The sequence below is a fragment of the Felis catus genome, chromosome D3 (genome assembly GCF_018350175.1).
Source record: "Felis catus isolate Fca126 chromosome D3, F.catus_Fca126_mat1.0, whole genome shotgun sequence".
Taxonomy (NCBI): Eukaryota; Metazoa; Chordata; class Mammalia; order Carnivora; family Felidae; genus Felis; species Felis catus.
In genome coordinates this window covers 20,776,647-20,794,769 of record NC_058379.1, presented here as the reverse complement: position 1 = coordinate 20,794,769, position 18,123 = coordinate 20,776,647, and the positions used below count along the sequence as shown (strand labels likewise).

The 18,123-nt window shown below is 47.3% G+C and overlaps 2 gene segments (V, D, J or C); both read left to right on the top strand.

The window, feature by feature from the left end:
• The window catches only part of LOC109496970, a 927,213-nt gene that overhangs the window by 128,529 nt on the left and 780,561 nt on the right, over positions 1 to 18,123 (top strand).
• On the top strand, positions 3,775 to 5,725 carry LOC123381270. The segment is given in 2 exon segments: positions 3,775 to 4,044; positions 4,166 to 5,725. Coding segments are annotated over 2 exon segments (420 nt in total).

Genomic DNA, 18,123 nt, shown 5'->3' with positions numbered 1-18,123 from the left:
AAAAAACACATGTCTTACTTTCCTGGAGCACGTAGTTGTTTTCCTTATTGTTTTTAGTAGCCTAAGTTATATTTATTAGAATTCCTAACTCTAGAGACCTTAGTTTTCTAGTGAAAATGAAATAGGAAGCAACTGTGAACTGTTTGCTATGGTAGTATTCTTTAGATTAGCAAATTTATGACTACCTTTCACAATTTCTAGAAACATAATATTTAAATAAATAACAACCCACGTTTACTAATGGACCCACATTTATCTTTATAGTTTTTCTGTACTAAGACAAAAGTAGATAAGCAGATGGTTCATTCTTAAATGTTTTATTATTTTATCTTATTTACCTTACAAAACATAAAGAACTACAATTGTTAGGAAGCTATACTCTCCGTAGCAATTAGTAGATTAAATGCAATCCCTATCAAATGCCCACATGCCTATTCTGCACTCAAAGAAAAGATGATCTTAAATTTCTGTGGAATTGCAGGGACTCAGAATATCCAAAAAATCCTGAAGGAGAACACATTTTCAGGACTGACAATTCTGGTTTTCAAAACTCACTGGGGCACCTGCGTGGCTCAGTTGGTTGGGCATCCAACTTCTGCTCAGGTCATGTTCTCACATGAGTTCGAGCCCCACATTGGGCTCTGTGCTGAAAGCTCGGAGCCTGGAGTCTGCTTCGGATTCTGTGTGTCCCTGTCTCTCCGCTCCTCCCCTGCTCGCACTCTGTGTCCATCTCTCTCTCTCTCAAAAATATATAAACATTAAAAAAAATTTTTTTTAGATTTCAAAACTCACTAAATCTCACTTATGAAGCTATAGTCAAGATGAATGTGGTACCTGCCTAAAGAAAGACATAGGGATAAGTAAAACATATCTCAGAGGCCAGAAACGAATCATTCATCTATGGTCAATTGATTTTCAAAAGGATGCTCAGAGAATGTACCCTGAAAAAAAAAGTTCTCTCCAACCAATGGTGCTGGGCCAACTAGATATCCACACACAAAAGTATGAAGTTCGACTCTTACCACATACTATAAACAAAAATGGATGTAAAATGGATCAAAGATCTAAATTTTAGAGCTATAACTATAAAGATCTTGGAAGAAAACAAGAAGGAAATCCCCATGAGTTTTGAGCTTGGCAAGAGATTCTTCACATAGGATATCATAAGAAACACCCAGAAAAGGGGGGGGGGATGATCATCAATTGGGCTTCTCAAATGTTACTATTTGTGTACACCCAAAGATACTATCAAGAAAGAAAATGCAACCCTAAGTACAACCACATCTCCCAGAGGCCACTGAAGGAGATAAGAAATGCTTGGGACAGCCTAGCTCTAGCCATGGGTTCTCAGTAGGACTGGGACCACCATGGTGTAACCTCTTCTCCTTGTGTTCTCTTCTTACCACACAGGTAAGGACGGTCCTCGGTGATCCAAAGCAGTTCTGAGCCTATGTCCACACCTTTGGATCAGACCTCCAAGCAGCTTCACCTCCATCCCTGCCCCATCACCCATGAGTGTCTGTGTTTGCAAGTTCTTTCTGCCAGCTTGTGCTGACTCAGACACCCTCCTTCTCCGCATCTCTGAAGAATTAAAGAGACTCATTTTCACCCTGAGAAGTGACATCGTTGTTGTTTTAAGAAATATGCATAATGGTGCCAGTAGAAGCCATGGAACCCTCTGTGGTATCTCCTGCGATTCAAGGCAGGGTCAAATACCACACCAGAGATCCCAGTGCCCTGTCGCTTTCTGGATCCAAAGATGTTCTGACCAATGCATCTGTTCTGACGTCTCTGGAATCTCCTGTGCAAGGAAGTGACTCTTAGTGTCATATATGCCAAGATAGTACCAATGCTTACACAGTGCTTTATCCATAGGGAAGTGAGAGAAATTCTCCCTCCACTCTCTAGACCTGGTGGCATCCCCTGTCAAGAGGTTCCGGGAGTGACTTGTTGTCAGATCTTCCAAAAGATTATTTGTTGTCCGGGAATAAGATGATCTGAGAGTGCCATATCCCTTCCTTCAGTTATATCTTCAGAGTGATCCTTATTCACCCTGTGTTCATATTTTTGAAGGCAAACTAGCTTGTTCAGAGTTACAAATGCCTCAGTGGAGGAGAGCCTGGCTGTCTCAGTGGTTAGAGCATGCAACTCTTGACCTTGGGTTCGTGAGTTCAAGCCCCACTTTAGGTACAGAGGTTACTTAAAAACAAACTGTTGAGGGTCACCTGGGTGGCTCAGTTGGTTGAGCGTCCAACTCTTTGATTTCAGCTCAGGTCATGATCCCAGGGTGTTGGGATCGAGTCCTGTGTCAGACTCCACACTCACTTTCTCCCTTTTTCCTGTGATAGAGCTCTGCTGAACTCCTGAATTCCATGGTGCTGGGCAGGGCCTTCCCAATGAGCAGATCTGAACAGATCCCTTAACAAGGAAGATAGACAAAATGACTATTACACATGCAAAGTGATTTCCAACTTCATATGTCATTGTGGTATTACAGATTGAACAAGGACGTACCAGAGGCCTCCCATGACCATGGCTACAGTTGAATACAGTGCCAGCTCCAATACTATCGAGGATGTGGGGCAGCAGTAACTCTCATTCACTGCTGGTGGGAGTGCGAAAAGCCCCATCACTTGGGAAGATTCCTTGGCAGTGTCTTCCACGGCAAACAAAGCCTTAAGGCTATAATGCAAAAAGAACAGTCCTACGGATTCCTCTAAATGAGGTTCTTGTGTGCAAACGAGAATATGCACCTAAATGTTTCTTGCTGTCTTATTTATGATTGTCAAGACTCCAAAGTGATCAAGCACCCTTTAGAATGGATAAACAATATCTGTATGTCCACACATGGAATAGGATGGAGGAGAAAGAAATGAGTTATCAGGCCACAAAACACATGGATGAAACTTCCATGCATGTGTGTTAGTGTCAGAATCCACCGTGAAGAGTCTGCAACAGTGAGTAGAGGGGATGAGGGGCAGGGACCCAGGCCCCAGCTCCAGGCCCTGGGTCACTGTGCATCCCGTGTCCACCAGACGGCACTGGTGCTCCCCCAATCCCTCAGCTGGCAGGTTCCCTCTCCTTGTGTCTGGCAGGTGCTCTTGATGATTTGCACAGACAGGATTGCAAGTCTCCCAGAACACGGAGGTGAGGTCACAAGATGGCCTTGCAGTGGTCCCTGCTGGATGCCCAGCCCTGCTCTGTCCCCACACCTGCAGCACCCTCATCAGGGTTTGCTGTGTCTTGTCTCCCCTGCTCTGGAGGGACCCGGCATGCCCACGTTACGTGTCCTCCTGTGTGACTGTGTGTCCCCTAGGTGAGCTCCTGTCCACATCCGGCACCCAGAGTCAGCATGCATTGTCTGAGCTGTACCATTGGGACAGATGGTTTCTCTTCCCTCTCCCGTGTGTCTTGTCCTCAGCTCCATAGTGGTTCACAGGTTGTACTGAGTCAGGACTGCATGTGTCCCTCCCATCAGACCCCATCCATGGAGGATGTCTGATGTAGAGAAGGACCTTTCTCTTTCCCTGGAGGGTCACTCTCAGGTGGTGGAAACACAGGCACCAGGGAAGCCTGCATTGGGAAAGGAGAGGTTCACCCAGAAACCAGCAGGGGGCACGGTGACAAGGTCTGTGGCTTTCTACAGGAAGGGGGGGTCCCTGCTGAGTAGCCCTCCAGAGTAGAAAGCCCCAGGGCTGGACCCCTTGTTTCCAGTGGGGACAGGGCAGGTGTCTTCTCTGTTCCTAGCGGAGTCCCTGAACCTGGGCCTGTATGTGGTCCCAGCAGCTGCTTCTTCCAGGTCCCCCCAGGGGGAAACTAGTGCATCACACAGTCTTCCTGTCAAGGGGCTGCAGACCTCTAAGTGCACAGGAGCTAGCAGCAGGGGTGGGTCCCATTTGCATGAGCAGCCCCTCCTTTTGAGCTCTGTGGACTGGGGATAAGAGAGGCCCAGGGCAGCCCAGCCCTGGCTCTGTGGTCTAGGAAGGGCGTGTGTCACCATGGCCTGGATCCCCGTCCTCGTCGTGCTCCTCTGCCACTGCACAGGTAGGGACAGGACCCAGTGTCCCAGGGTGGGCCTGCAGCCAGAGTCAAACCCCTGTGGCTCAGCTCCCTAATCCCATGTGCGCTGTTCCTTCTCTTCCCTCTGCTGTGTCTGTGTTTGCAGGTTCCCTGTCCCAGCCTGTCGTGACTCAGCCACCCTCCCTCTCTGCATCTCTGGGAGCCACAGCCAGACTCACCTGCACTCTGAGCAGGGACATCAATGTTGGAAGCTATAGCATATACTGGTACCAACAGAGTCCAGGGAGCCCTCCCCGGTATCTCCTGTACTACTACTCAGACTCAGATAAGCACCAGGGCCCTGGGGTCCCCAGGCGCTTCTCCGGGTCCAAAGATGCCTCGGCCAATGCAGGGCTTCTGCTCATCTCTGGGCTGCAGCCTGAGGATGAGGCTGACTATTATTGTGCAATCTGGCCTAGTAGTGCTGTTCACAGTGACACAGACACATGGGGAAGTGGGACAAATACCCAGCCTGCTTAGACCACTGTAGTCTGAGTCTCTGAAGTCTAATGTAAATTGAATGCACAATTACTCTACTTGGGTGTAGCTACTGGATCTGAATGTCTTTCTTCCCAGTTTCCTATCAATCCTGTGTGAACTCTACGAAAAAAAGAAAAAAAAAGAAAGAAAAATGACAACAACAATAAAGCAAATCAAAGAGAACAAAAAAGTTATAACGATGCAGAAATTTCGCCTAGTGGTTCACACGTAAAAATTAGAGCCTGTGGATTTGGCTTTTTTTCTCTTCGCAAGCGTCCATCAACTTGCCTTAGTTTTCTGGTCAGAGTCTCAGACCATCCCCCAGGCAGACAGTCCTCCACTGCATGGCCTGTGTTCCTCTAGGAGTCAGAGCAGAGGCCCTCCCTTCCCTCCAGGTTCCTGTGCTCAGGCTGACTGAGTAGCTCTGTGTCCCAGCGAGGAGACACTAAGGAATCACAGACGCAGAGCTGGCCTGGCCCACTGGCTGGGTACCTGCCCTTCATTTGTGATGTCAGGAGAGGGTGACTGCCCGTGGGAGAAACTGTGTGTGAAAGTTAGCAAACTTCTCAGTGGGGCTTGTGAGGGACAGGAGGGAGTGCCACCATTGCAGCAAAATTCTCAGTCTGCTTGGGAGATTTCACTGACGTGACTTCCCTACAGCTGACACCATCAGGGCCCATGGGCAGCATGTGGCTGGTTTCTGGAGCCCAGAAGAACGGACTGTGTCCTCATCTCCTCTCCTGCCACGTCGGGGTTGTCCGTGATCCATGCAGTAGAGGGGCTGCGGGGCACTATGTTGCATAAAGGAAGTCGATCCCATGAGCCTTTCCAGGAGAAGGTCTTGTCATTTGTGACAACATGGACGAACCTGCAGGACATGACTCTAAGAGAAATAAGGCCGACACAGAAAGGCAAATGCTTTTTTATCTCATTTATATGTGGAACCTACAGGAAAAAGATAATAAAATCTCTGTTAATTTTTAGTGATGAGGATGAGTTAGAATAGGGTAACACATATAAAGATGGGAAAGAGATTGGTGCGAGTGCAACTTCCTTAACATAAGTTGGATTTTCATCTAGTAATTTTTAATTATGAAAATACACACAACAGGAAATTTACTCTTTTCATCACTTTCTTGTGCAATTCAGAGATATGAAATATATTCGCCATGTTGGGTGACCATCACGACTCTCCATTTCTCAAAGCTTTTTATCATCCCAAACAGTAACTGTGCACCCAGGAAGGGAATGGGTCAGCTGGGTGTACAGAGAAGCCAGGACCCCAGGAGCTCATGCCAATGCAGGAAGTAGCAGAGGGCAGAGGGCAGCTCCCACGGGGGCTCTTTGTTGATGTGGCCTGACCCAGGTGGGATCGTTCGTTAGGCTGTGCTTTTTACCCCGGAACGACCACGTGGGTGCACACTGCAGCCCATGGCATGGGAATCCGTGTGCCTGCTGCAGGGGGTCCAGAAACTCCAGCTTTCTTTCCCCAAATGTGTCAGGGAACATCTGTGAGAAATGAGGACCTCCTATGAGGCATCTGTTATATGATTCATGATTATTCTTGTCTGAATTCCCTGCAAAATCCATGTGTGCTCTCCTCCAGAGACTGAGGAAAGGCCTCATTTTCAGTCTACATTCTCTGTGCTTGTCAAACGGAACTTGCACTTATTTCTGGTCTTTTTATTTATATTATTTGGGTACTTTTAGCTTTATTTATTTTAAGAGAGAGAGAGAGAGACAGGAAGGAGCAGAGAGAGAGGGAGAGAGAATCCCAAGCAGGCTCAGAACCCAGCTCAGGGCTCAATCACAGAAGTGGAGATCATGACCCGAACTGAAATCAAGAGTCTGACACCCAACCGACTGAGCCACCCTATTTCTGGCCTTTTGAATCTGGAGCATTGATATATGTGTCTCTTTTTGGGCCGACACCATACCAATTATAGGTAACACAAAGTTTGATAGATGATAGAGATAGAATATACTCACGTGATCTATAGCCATGCACCGTCATTGATCTACCTCATCGAGGTCAGTGCAGAGGGTAATGGGGACTGGCCCGCCAGAATGGGAAGTGAGATGAGAAGACTGGGCTGTCCCCTCAGGGCTCCTGAAAAAGGCTGTGGAGGGGCATGCATGCTCTCCAGTCTTGACTCACTGGGCAGAAACATCCTCCCCGAGCGGTCATTGAGTCTTGGCCCCAACAACACAAGTCTCTAAGTAGTGGGAGGAGCCCAGGGTGATTCATGCTGAGGAGGCCCTGTGTCTGCAGCAAGGACTGAGGTGTGGTGGCACCTGCAGCACAGGAAGAAGCCCTGAGGGAGGAGAAGATCTGGCCCTGTGTGGGGGTGGACAGTATGCCAGGCTGACTGAAGTCCTTAGTGCCCTGGTGTCTCTCTCACAGCTCCAGGATGTCCCTTCCAGTCATGGGTGCGGCTGGACACTGAGACAGCAGGGGGCGCTGTGGGCCTGTCCCTGAGGGGTGTGTGTGGGGGCAGGGGTCCCAGCTGAGCACCCAGGCCTGGAGCCCTGCCTTGTGCCCCCCTGCAAAATTGTGCCTAGAGGAGTTTCCCTAGTCCCACCCCACACTCAGTTGTCACCACATTCAGTCCCAGGGGAGGGAGAGATTTGCATGAAGGCTTCCCCTCTCTCTTCCAGGAAGGGAAAGGATAAGAGAGGTTTGTGCAGGTCTCTCCCTTGAGGGCTCAGGACCACAGTCTGGGGTGTCTCCACCCTGGCCTGCACACCTCCCCTCCTTACCTTCCTTGCTCTCTGCTCAGGTTACTGGCTGTGGAAAGCGGAAGAATTGCTTCTGGGGGACCCCTAAGTTGCTTGTTTCCCCCATTTTGAGAACACACTGTGGGTAATAACCTGATACTGACCTGTGTCTCCACTGCTGTGTTGCTGGGTCCTGGCCACTGTCTGTGTTGACACAGGAAACCTCTTTGTCAGGGTGTGTGGGCTAGAAGGTCACCCTCAGCTGCACTGGAATCAGCAACAATGTTGGGTCGTATTATGTGGGCTGGTACCCACAGATTCCCCACCGTGTCCCCAAAGCTGAGATGCTCAGAAGCACTAGGCCCTCCGGGATCCCAGCTGGGTTCTCGAGAACAGGGCCTCTCTGATCATCTCGGGCCTGCGGCCTGAGGACGAGGCTGGTCATTACTGACACAGTGCTCTAAGCCCGTGGGCAAATGATACAGCAACGTGCCCCAGTTTCCCACGGTCACTGCCAGTGACAAATAAACAGGGAGACCGTGGACACCCTGGAGGGTCTGAGGGTCTGACTCTCTGAGCACAGAACAACTATGAAGAGTCAGTGACAGTAGCTTCCCCTCGTGTGGTTTTCTTCTAAAAGTAAGACAAATCTCTTAAGATAATTTACAGGCATAAAGTGCAGTCATTTAAATGGTACGATTCAGTGGTCTGTAGTATGTTTCCTGAGTTTGGCAAACATCATCAGGATCAAAGTGACAACATTTCCATCACCTGCAGAAAAACCCCTGACCCCCGAGCAGTGAGTCCATGGCCCCCCTGCATCAGCCCTTCGGAGCCAAAAATTCCTTTCTGTGTGCAGTGATTTTCCTGTTGTGCACATTTCACAGGTGCCGAATCACACCACGTGCCCCCAGAAGCACACTTTTCAGTGGCATCAGCGTGTGCATTGTTGTAGGGACATCACAGGCACCATATTTAAATACAGGGAACGTTTCATCCTTTCATCTAGAGACGTGCTCATCTTGTGCAGAGGACACGCGGATCAATCTAGATGGCTGCAATTTTAATAGAGGCTGTCGAAATAACATAATTATTTTCCATGATGGTGTGTAATCACAGATTCTTTTTTAAAAGTTTATTTTCCGATGGCTATTGTCCCCCATTGTCATTTTTTATTTTGTGATTTCTGCATATTGCAATTTTGTTCAATAATTTAGCCGGTGTTGTTTATTATTATGAAAAATAATATTATGTGTTACGGTCCATATTTCAAGTTTTTGTCTCATACATTTTTCCTTTCCTTGTGGTGGGGTGTGGGCTCTGTGGCCTTTCTCTTTTTCCCATTCCCTCATGCCTGGCAGACTCTACATGTCTCCTCCCCACTCTTTTTCCTTAGTGAGATGTTTCCAGAGCGTCCTTCCTGATTTGGGTTTCTCACTCATCTGCCCACAGCACTGCATCTGAGACCTCCCGTTCCACTACTGCTCGCCCTGGATGCCCATCCTGTGGTCAGGGCTTGGGTCTCTCCACTTGCTGTCCTGTGTCTTCACTCGCAGGGGCTTTTTCAAGTGATGGTGGTTCAGACCCACGGCTAGCTTTCCCCTTCTGTCACCCCAGCCTTTTCGGGAACTGACTTCTCTTTCCACTGACGCTCATGATTTGTGGTGTGAGCCTGGGCGTGAGGCCACCAGGGATTCTTAACAACAGATACCTTTAAAATTATTTCATTTTTTTCTAACTTCCTTTGATATAAAGGGTGAAAATGAGCAGACAAAGATAATTTTAAGAAAACTGTTACTTAATATTTTCTGAAATTTCTTATTAATAGACTTAAATGTCACTCAAACCACAGGTAGAGAGTAGAGAGAAGAAGGCAGGTTTCCAAGTTAAGGGATGAAATATGTTACTTAGAAGTGTTGGAGCTACTTTGAGTTCTCTCCTTGGTGAGGCACAGGCAGAGGCTTCAGCAGATGCTGTCACACAAAGGAAACTTTATTTGCCATAGACAAGGAGATCAGGGACAAGAATTATCAAAGCTGTGTCTCCCTGAGTGGAGGCGAGTGCGTTCCTTTCATTCAGGGTTAGGGTGCATACCCAGAAAAGGGAGTTTTGTCATCTTATGCAAGAGTGGGCCTGAGGTTGTGCAGGAATATGGAGAACAGGAGCTTGTGTCCCCATCATGTGGTAGGTCAATGAAGCTTGTCCTCCTCCTAGGGCAGAGACTTAACGTTATAAAGAGGCAGAGGTCCCTGGAGGACACTCCCTGGTCCATCTGCACTGGTGGTGCTGTTGCAGGAGATAAAACTGGTCTAGGCTCCCAGGCTCTTTCTGCTGTTTGCCTCTGAAATAGATGAACTTCCTGTGAAAAGAAGGGGTGTCAGTGGGGGTCTTGCTGGTGACTGTTTTAACCTCATTACCCTGTGGGGCAAGGTTGCAATTCTGCAAAAACAACTCAAGCATGTGCTTTAGGGAAAAGTTTACTTTTGTTCCTGCACTGGGACTTTTCCTCTGGTCATTGTCTCTGAAGCACTCAGGCTATTTCCTGGCCTGGTGGAGACTGGTAGGTTGGCATCCCCTTTGTTCTCCTCAAACCCTGAACTCCTGACCTTGTTGCATTTCTGTTTTCTTTTCCTCCCAGGAAAGTGCTCGGTATGGGTGTTGGGCAAGTAGAACCTGCAGGGCACTGACCACAGAAAATAGCTGGGGGCCTCAAATGAGTGCTCTTGGGGCAGGAAAGCTGTCTCCTCTTTATACACAGAGATTGTTTTCCCACCTGGGGACCCCTTCAGTTCTGCTTTCAGACGGCTCAGGGTATTTGGTTTAAAAACATGGTGCTAACAAGCGGCCCTGGGCGGCTTAGTCAGTTAAATGTCTGACCTCAGCTCAAGTCATGATCTCCTGGTTTGTGATTTCAATTCCCAAGTCCACCTGTCTGCTGTCAGCAAGGAGCCAGCCTAGGGGCTAAGGCAGACGGGGGGAACAACCTCAGGGTTAACAAGGCACCTTTTCTTTTGTTAACCATCTCTGCTCTGGGCTGCTTTGCCTGCAGTGTAGAGGTCTGTAGCTCAATTTACCTCTTTGCCTAACTTGGTCCTTTCCTCCAGTGAAAGCAGTTTTTCTGCTATAGTACTAAGTTCAAGAGTGCTTCTGCCTTGAACGTCTAATCTTGCTTACCTCATTTACCTTTGTATGGGGAGCCTTTGTGCCTGATCTTATTTTAGGCCTTTTCCCCTTCCTCTCTACTGTGGGGGTTCTGCACCCCTTTCTATTCTGGGGTGCATTTACATCCCCCTAGTCTTGGGGTGCCAATCTGTTTTGCCCAATTCAGTTGTGAACATCCTATGGCTTTGTATTTCTTTATGTCGTATTAACCCGTTGGTGTAAGCCCAGGGGACTCCTAAGCTCATCCCCCACCGTGGACATCATCTTTTGTCGTCAATAAGGAAACAAAACACGAGCCTGTTAACAATTAGTGGGTGATGCCATGAACCTTCTAGCTTCTACTTTCCTGTGGATTCTGGATGGAAGATATTTTCTCACTTCAAGGAGACTGAGGAAGTCTGACTGTGCACTGTAGATACGGACAGCCCTAACAATGGACGACAGACAGGAATGTGAGAAATGAAGGATCACAGGGTGTCTGACTTGGGATGCCCCAAAGAGCAGCAGGGCCAGTCATCATGGCCATGTGCACCTGCAGCCAGGCAGCTGGGGGCTCAGCTGCAGAGGGAGCAGTATTTGGATTTGATGGTGTGGGTGGTTAGTAAGGCGGGTGGGATTAAACCTTGAGGGGTATGTGGGATGGATTGTGATCATGCTAATGATGACCCAGGAGTTTAAGAAAGTGAGGAGGGATAGGGAGTCTAAGGAAGTGAAGAAACCAGCAGGAGAAGGGCGAGAGAAAATGCCATTTTTTCCATGTCATAAGTGTCCTCTCACCCACCCTCATATTGGACAAGAGGGAGTGGTATCTCTCTCAGCAGGCTTCCTTCCTTGTCTCCTTGTCATCAAAGTAGAAGTAGAAATAAACCAGTCGAGATAAAAGTCAAAATATTACATGACAGATGAGGGGCCCCTGGGTGGCTCCGTCACTTAAGTATCTGACTTGGGTTCAGGTCATGATCTCATGGCTACCGCGTTCAACTGCCATGTCGGGTTCTCTGCTGACACCTCGGAGCCTCCAGCCTGCTTCCCATTCTGTCTCCCTCTCTCTCTGCCCTTCCCCCACTTGGGCTCTGTCTTTTTCTCTCTCAAATGTATATAAACTTTTAAAAATTAAAAAAGAAAGACAGATGAAAGCATCTCCCTCACTCTCTCAGGTAGGTTTAATTCTCTTCCACTTCCTGCACAGCTTAAAACCTATTTGTGCTCATGGAAAAGAAAGAATGAATATATGAATGAGAGTGATAAAAGTTTTCAGAGAACCAACTATAAAAGAGTACATCTTCAGTTTGGTAAAGAGAACTATAAAACACTTTCCCTTTGTTTAACACACACGGAGATGAAGCACTGAAATCTTTCCCACCACGGGTAGGGAGCAAGGCCACCATGTCCTATCTCAGCACTGCTGTTCCATAGGACTGGATGTGCCCGTGAGAACCATAATGCAAGACAAACAATGAGAGGCATACAGATGAAGAAGAGCAAGGGACAGTTGCCCCAATTCCAGGTGAGAGAATGATCTCCACGAAAACTACAAAGGAAGCTACAATTAATTATGCAAATATATAAATTCAAAGAGTCATAAATAATTTTGGAAACATTTTAGAATAAAGATCAACATAGAAATATCATATAGATGTGTATATACTAGCAATAAACCGGTGAAAATAATTTTTAAAAAACCCTTAAAACCACTCCATGAAATGTTTAGGGGCATGTTTATTAATACAGGTATAGGCCACAGGTGCTAAAATCTGGACGATGCTGGTAAATGTAATCAAAGTGGACCGAAAACAATGGAAAGATATGTTCTGTTCACGGATTAGAAGACTCATTATCGTAAATATGCCAGTTCGTCCCAAATTGTATAAAAGTGTAATTCAGTTCCTGTCCTAGCAAGTCAGAGTGGTATGGATAGAGGATAGACCCATTGGCCAAGATAACAGAACATACAACCCAGAAATGGACCCACAGAAATAAGGATAAACGGGTTTTTTTTTACAAAGTTGAAGAAGGCTTTCCGAGGAGAAAGGATGGACTTTTGGACAAATGGCCACAGAACAATTGGATATCCTGAGAGAGAAATGAATCCTACATAAAACTCATTTTATATATATTAAAAAATCACTAAAAGGATTATAGAAATAACTGTAAACATAAAGCTGTAAACATAAAAGGAGAAAATATTCAGGATGTAGGGTTTCTATAAAAAAGTGTAGACAAGACACTGTCAGGATAACCCATGAAAAAACAAAAAAAGAAAAACAAAAAATGACACTTGTTAAACACGACTTCATCAAATATAGATTCATTGTATTGCCTTGTCTTCTTAAGGTAGTAAGCCAAGGAAATTACCTAAAAATATAGAAGATTAACATAATACTCAATTTAATGGACAGTAGCTGGAATCCATTGCTTTAACGCACAGGAGTTTTCAAACATTCACGAAATAGACATATTCTGAATTGTAGGGCAGAGGAGGGACATGAGGTCTGGAGTATCTTCTGCAAAGAACTGGCAATTTACCATTTAATTGAGGTAAATGCCTCCAAATCCTATGGACTAGGGCTTGTTTGGAGACTGAAAAATGCTACATTGATCACGGGCAACTCAGCAGCTGCATCCTTTCAGGTGTGGCAGAGTCCCCACTTGAGCAAGGACATGTGCGTTGTCTCAACGGGTGCTTCCTTGCAGGGGTCTCCCCAAGGGTGAAGCCAACCTCCATCGTCCCCAGTATGTGATGTGAGGTGGCAAGAATGACAGCTGACAAAGATTTTCAGTGTGGAACCCTCTAAGAATGCACACGAGAGATGTGGGCTTCTACCCACAACCTGGACAAAAGGTCTCCCTGTGTCCTCAGTGCTGAGGGAGCTTCTGGGAAAGGAAAACTCTCAGACCAGAGAGGAAGCAGGGAAGGGGGAAGAAATCGGCCTCCTGCACAGAACTGGCCATGTGTCAATGTGGACCCATCGCTCTGTGGCCCTGATCCTCATCTGTGTGGTTGTACAAGAGTCACCACGTCAGTCCTGCCCTGTCAATAATAGCCAAGGATGCTGTGGACAGACTCACTATGTGGAGCCAGAGGAGAGCACAGTGTGTCCTCAGGGGATGGGAGGCCACACAGAGGACACCTGGCCTGTCCCGAAGGAAGGGGATGGTGGACAGAGCAGTGGGAAGGCAGGAACTCTGATGAGATCTGCTCACCATGTCACATATGCTGTGTCTGGGCCTGGACACCAGGGGGTGGTCGTCACCTACTTCTGAGGGTCAGCCATGATTAGAGCTGGGACCTGTATGTGGACAATGCCTGTGCCCTCTGCTCAGGACTCCAAACTGTGACCTCCCCTCTCCTGGCATGGCCCCAGAGACCACCTCCCTGTCCAACCCACCTGACATCCTCAGGCAGAGGGACTTGACCCAGGGTCAGTGAAGTGTCAGAGAGCTGCTGGTCTGATTTGCATGGATGGGCCCTCCCTCTCTCAGAGGATGAAAAGGGGAAGGAAGGGATTAGAGGAGATCTGCTCACTGTGGATCCACAGAAGGCAGGGTCGGTGATGACCTCCACCATGGCCTGGTTCCATCTTCTCCTCACCCTCCTCATCTACTGCACAGGTGACTAGATGAGGGAACAGAGGAAGTGGTCCAGGGAGGACACTTGGGCCTTGGTTTCTCCTCTGGTCTCTAGACCCCAGCATCATGCTCTCTTTGTCTCTCCCCTTCCAGGGTCCTGGGCCCAGTCTGTGCTGACTCAGCCGCCCTCAGTGTCTGGGGGCCTGGGCCAGACGGTCACCATCTCCTGCGCTGGAAGTGCCAACAACAACATCGGTACTGTTGGTGTGAACTGGTACCAACAGCTTCCAGGAAAGGCCCCTAAATTCCTCATCTCCGCTAATAGCAATCAACCCTCATGGGTTTCTGGTCGATTTTCTGGCTCCACGTCTGGCAACACAGGCTCCTTGACCATCACTGGGCTCCAGGCTGAGGACGAGGCTGATTATTACTGCACGTCTGCTGACCCTATTCAAAGTGCTCACACAGTGCTCCAGGCCCGTGGGGAAGTGAGACAAAAACCTGCTCTCCCCACACTGATGCGCTTTCCTTGCTCAGCCCCCACCTCTGCCAACACAGCTGCTTCCCTAAAACGGAGGTCTGAAACCCAAACCAGTGAACTTTCTCTTGAATATGTGTCCTTGTCCTCTCAATTCAGACACCAAACCCTGTCCCTGTAGGAGCACATGTTCCGTTTTATGCAAACTGAGCAGAAATTCCTGGATGCTGAGACCGGTTGCCCTGGGGACAGAGTCTTGAGGATTGTGCCTGCCGGCTGGCGCTGCCATAACATAATACCACCCACTGGGTGAGCAAATCAAAAGATATTTATTTTCTCACAGTTTTGGAGGCTAAATGTCCAAGTTCAAGGTGGGGGCAGGTTTGATGTCCCCTGAGGTCTCTCTCCTTGGCTTGCAAATGGTTACATTCGTCCTGGGTCCTCACGTGGCATTTCCACGTGTGCTCACCCATGCTGTGTCCACCACTTCTATAAAGTGTATAAAGTCACCATGTGGGTTTCCATATAGGAATCTACGGGGATACAGTTCAGTCCATATCAAAGCACCAGGACAGAACCAGCGACACAGAGCATAGCTGTGTCTGACTGAGGATAGTCAACCGTCCACATGCTCTACATGTGTGGCATTGAGAGAACCCTCACTACATGACCTATGTGGGCTTGGGGCTCAGATCGTAGTACAGAAATGACAGGGAAGGTCCCCATGCTCACAGAGCTGACACCGTCTTGGGAAAGAAAGAGGACACATAAGCCAAATGTACTGTGTCTCACACTGACTTCCCACATGGGGAAAATGTGTCTGCAGTCCCAGGTAATGTCCACACAACATAACGTCTGGATGACAGAGACTGGCCCTTACTGACCCACTGGTAAGAAACCCCAGATTTGAGGATGACTGGATCAAACCACCCCACCCTCTGCCCTGACACCATCATGGCAACCGGGAAAGGGACACCTATTTCTTTGGGTAACACAGTGACTGTCTGGTGGGACTTGGACTCACTGACTAACCATATAGTTGGGAGAGTTGGGGTCCAGGTAGAAGAAAATGATGGAAGCTTCGCCAAAGAAGTCCCAGCCACCTGTATCATCTTCCCTCCATCCTCTGTGTTGTTCAGGTCGGAGATGGACTATGGACAATCTGCACAGGGGACACAGGCCAGGGTCTTTATGTCTCATAAAACTACAGCTCAGCCCCCAGACCATTCGGATGCCCTTGCACCAGATCAACTCCAGCCCAACACACCCTCAGTGGCACGAGATTCTGACCTGCAATGCAAACAGTCACATGAGAAATAGAAAGCAGAACACATATTCCAACTATGATGGCCTCCTATTCCCCGAGGTTGTTAGAAGGTACAAAGTTTTCCAGAAACCCTAATGGTGACCATTTCTAGACCACCACGCACCTGAGACCTTTTCTTTTGCTCTCACTCTGTTGGGTGAGGAACAGAGTCAGGGGCCAGTATAGGAAGCACTCTTTTGTCCACACAGTCCATATGGGGCTGCTCCTGCTCTCAGGCTCCCTCAGTCACCTTTGTGTCATTGCTGAGTGTTTCCACCTCACAGGGTCCTGGTCACAGGGAGTCAGATCACTGTCTGCCTGATTCCAATGCCACTGTGACTCTGCCTCTGAAAGACACAAAGCTTACTATTAAGAGTCACAAATGAACTCTCCTGGTTATCCCACACTTGGAACTCTCTTTGTCAGTGTCCCACCTGAATGTTATTCCTCTATTCATTAATGTCATGTTACATCTCCAGGCCTAGGGTCGTTTCTTTTCCTAAATTCCACTCTTCCCCGTATCCCTCCTCCCCTTTCCACTAATCAGTTCGTGAACCTATGCCGTCATCACCTGTCTGTCGCCACCGTAATGTGGGGTGCATTGCAGGAAAAACACAGGGTCATTAAAGAAGGGTTTACTTCCTAGGAATCACTCCAGGATGTAAGAGAAGTCATTCATTTTTTAAAGAATATTTTAATGTTTATTTATTTATTGAGAGAGAGAGACAGAGAGAGAGGGAGAGCATTAACAAGGGAGGGACAGAGAGAGGGAGACAAAGAATCTGAAGCCGGTTCCAGGCTCTGAGCTGTCAGCACAGAACCTGATGTGGCGCTCAAAGTCATGAATCGTGAGTGAGACCTGAGCTAAAGTGGGACACTTAACCAACTGAGCCAGCCAGGAGCACCTAGAAAAGGCATCTGCCCTTAGAGATTTCAGCCTCAAATGACTTTTTTTTTACATGTCAAATATTATTTTATGTATTTATTTTAAATATTAAGTTTATTGTCAAATTGGTTTCCTTACAACACCCAGTGCCCATCCCAACATGTTCCCTCACCCATCAACCCACCCTCCTCTCCTTCCCACCCCCATCAACCCTCACTTTGTTCTCAGTGTTTAGAGTCCCTTATGGTTTGCCTCCCTTCCTCTCTAACCTCTTTTTTTTCTTCCCCTTCCCCATGGTCTTCTGTTAAGTTTCTCAGGATCCACCTACGAATAAAAACATATGGTATCTGTCTTTGTCTCAATGACTTATTTCACTTAGGATAATACTCTCCAGTTCCATCCACATGGCTATAAAAGGCCATTTTTCATTCTTTCTCTTTGCCACGTAATATTCCATTGTGTATATAAACCACAATTTCTTTATCCATTCATCAGTTGATGAACATTTAGGCTCTTTCCATGATTTGGCTATTGTTGAAAGTGCTGCTATAAACATTGGGGTACAAGTGCCCCTAAGCATCAGCACTCCTGTATCCCTTGGGTAAATTCCTAGCAGTGCTATTGCAGTGTCATAGGTTAGTTCTATTTTTAATTTTTTGAGGAACCTCCACACTGTTTTCAGAGAGGCTGCACCAGTTTGCATTACCACCAACAGTGCATGGGGGTTCCCATTTCTCCACATCCGCTCCAGCATCTATAGTCTCCTGATTGGTTCATTTTAGCCACTCTGACTGGCATGAGGTGGTATCTGAGTGTGGTTTTGATTTGCATTTCCCTGCTGAGGAGTGACGTTGAGCACCTTTCCATGTGCCTGTTGGCCATCTGGATGTCTTCTTTAGAGAAGTGTCTATTCATGTTTTCTGCCCATTTCTTCACTGGGTTATTTGTTTTTCAGGTGTGTAGTTTGGTGAGCCCTTTATAGATTTTGCATACTAGCCCTTTGTTCGATACATCATTTGCAAATATCTTTTCCCATTCCATTGGTTGCCTTTTAGTTTTGTTGATTGTTTCCTTTGCTGTGCAGAAGTTTTTTATGTTGATAAGGTCCCAATAGTTCATTTTTGCTTTTAATTCCATTGCCTTTGGGGATGTGTCCAGTAAGAAATTGCAGCGCCTAGGGCAGAGAGGCTTTTTCCTGCTTTCTCTTCTAGGGATTTGATGGTTTCCTGTCTCACAGTCAGGTCCTTTATCCATTTTGAGTTTGTTTTTGTGAATGGTGTAAGAAAGTGGTCTAGTTTCTTCCTTCTGCATGTTGCTGTCCAGTTCTCCCAGAATTTGTTAAAGAGACTGTCTTTGTTCCATTGGATATTGTTTCCTGCTTTGTCAAAGATTAGTTGGGCATACTTTTGTGGGTCTAATTCTGGGGTTTCTATTCTATTCCATTGATCTATGTGTCTGTTTTTG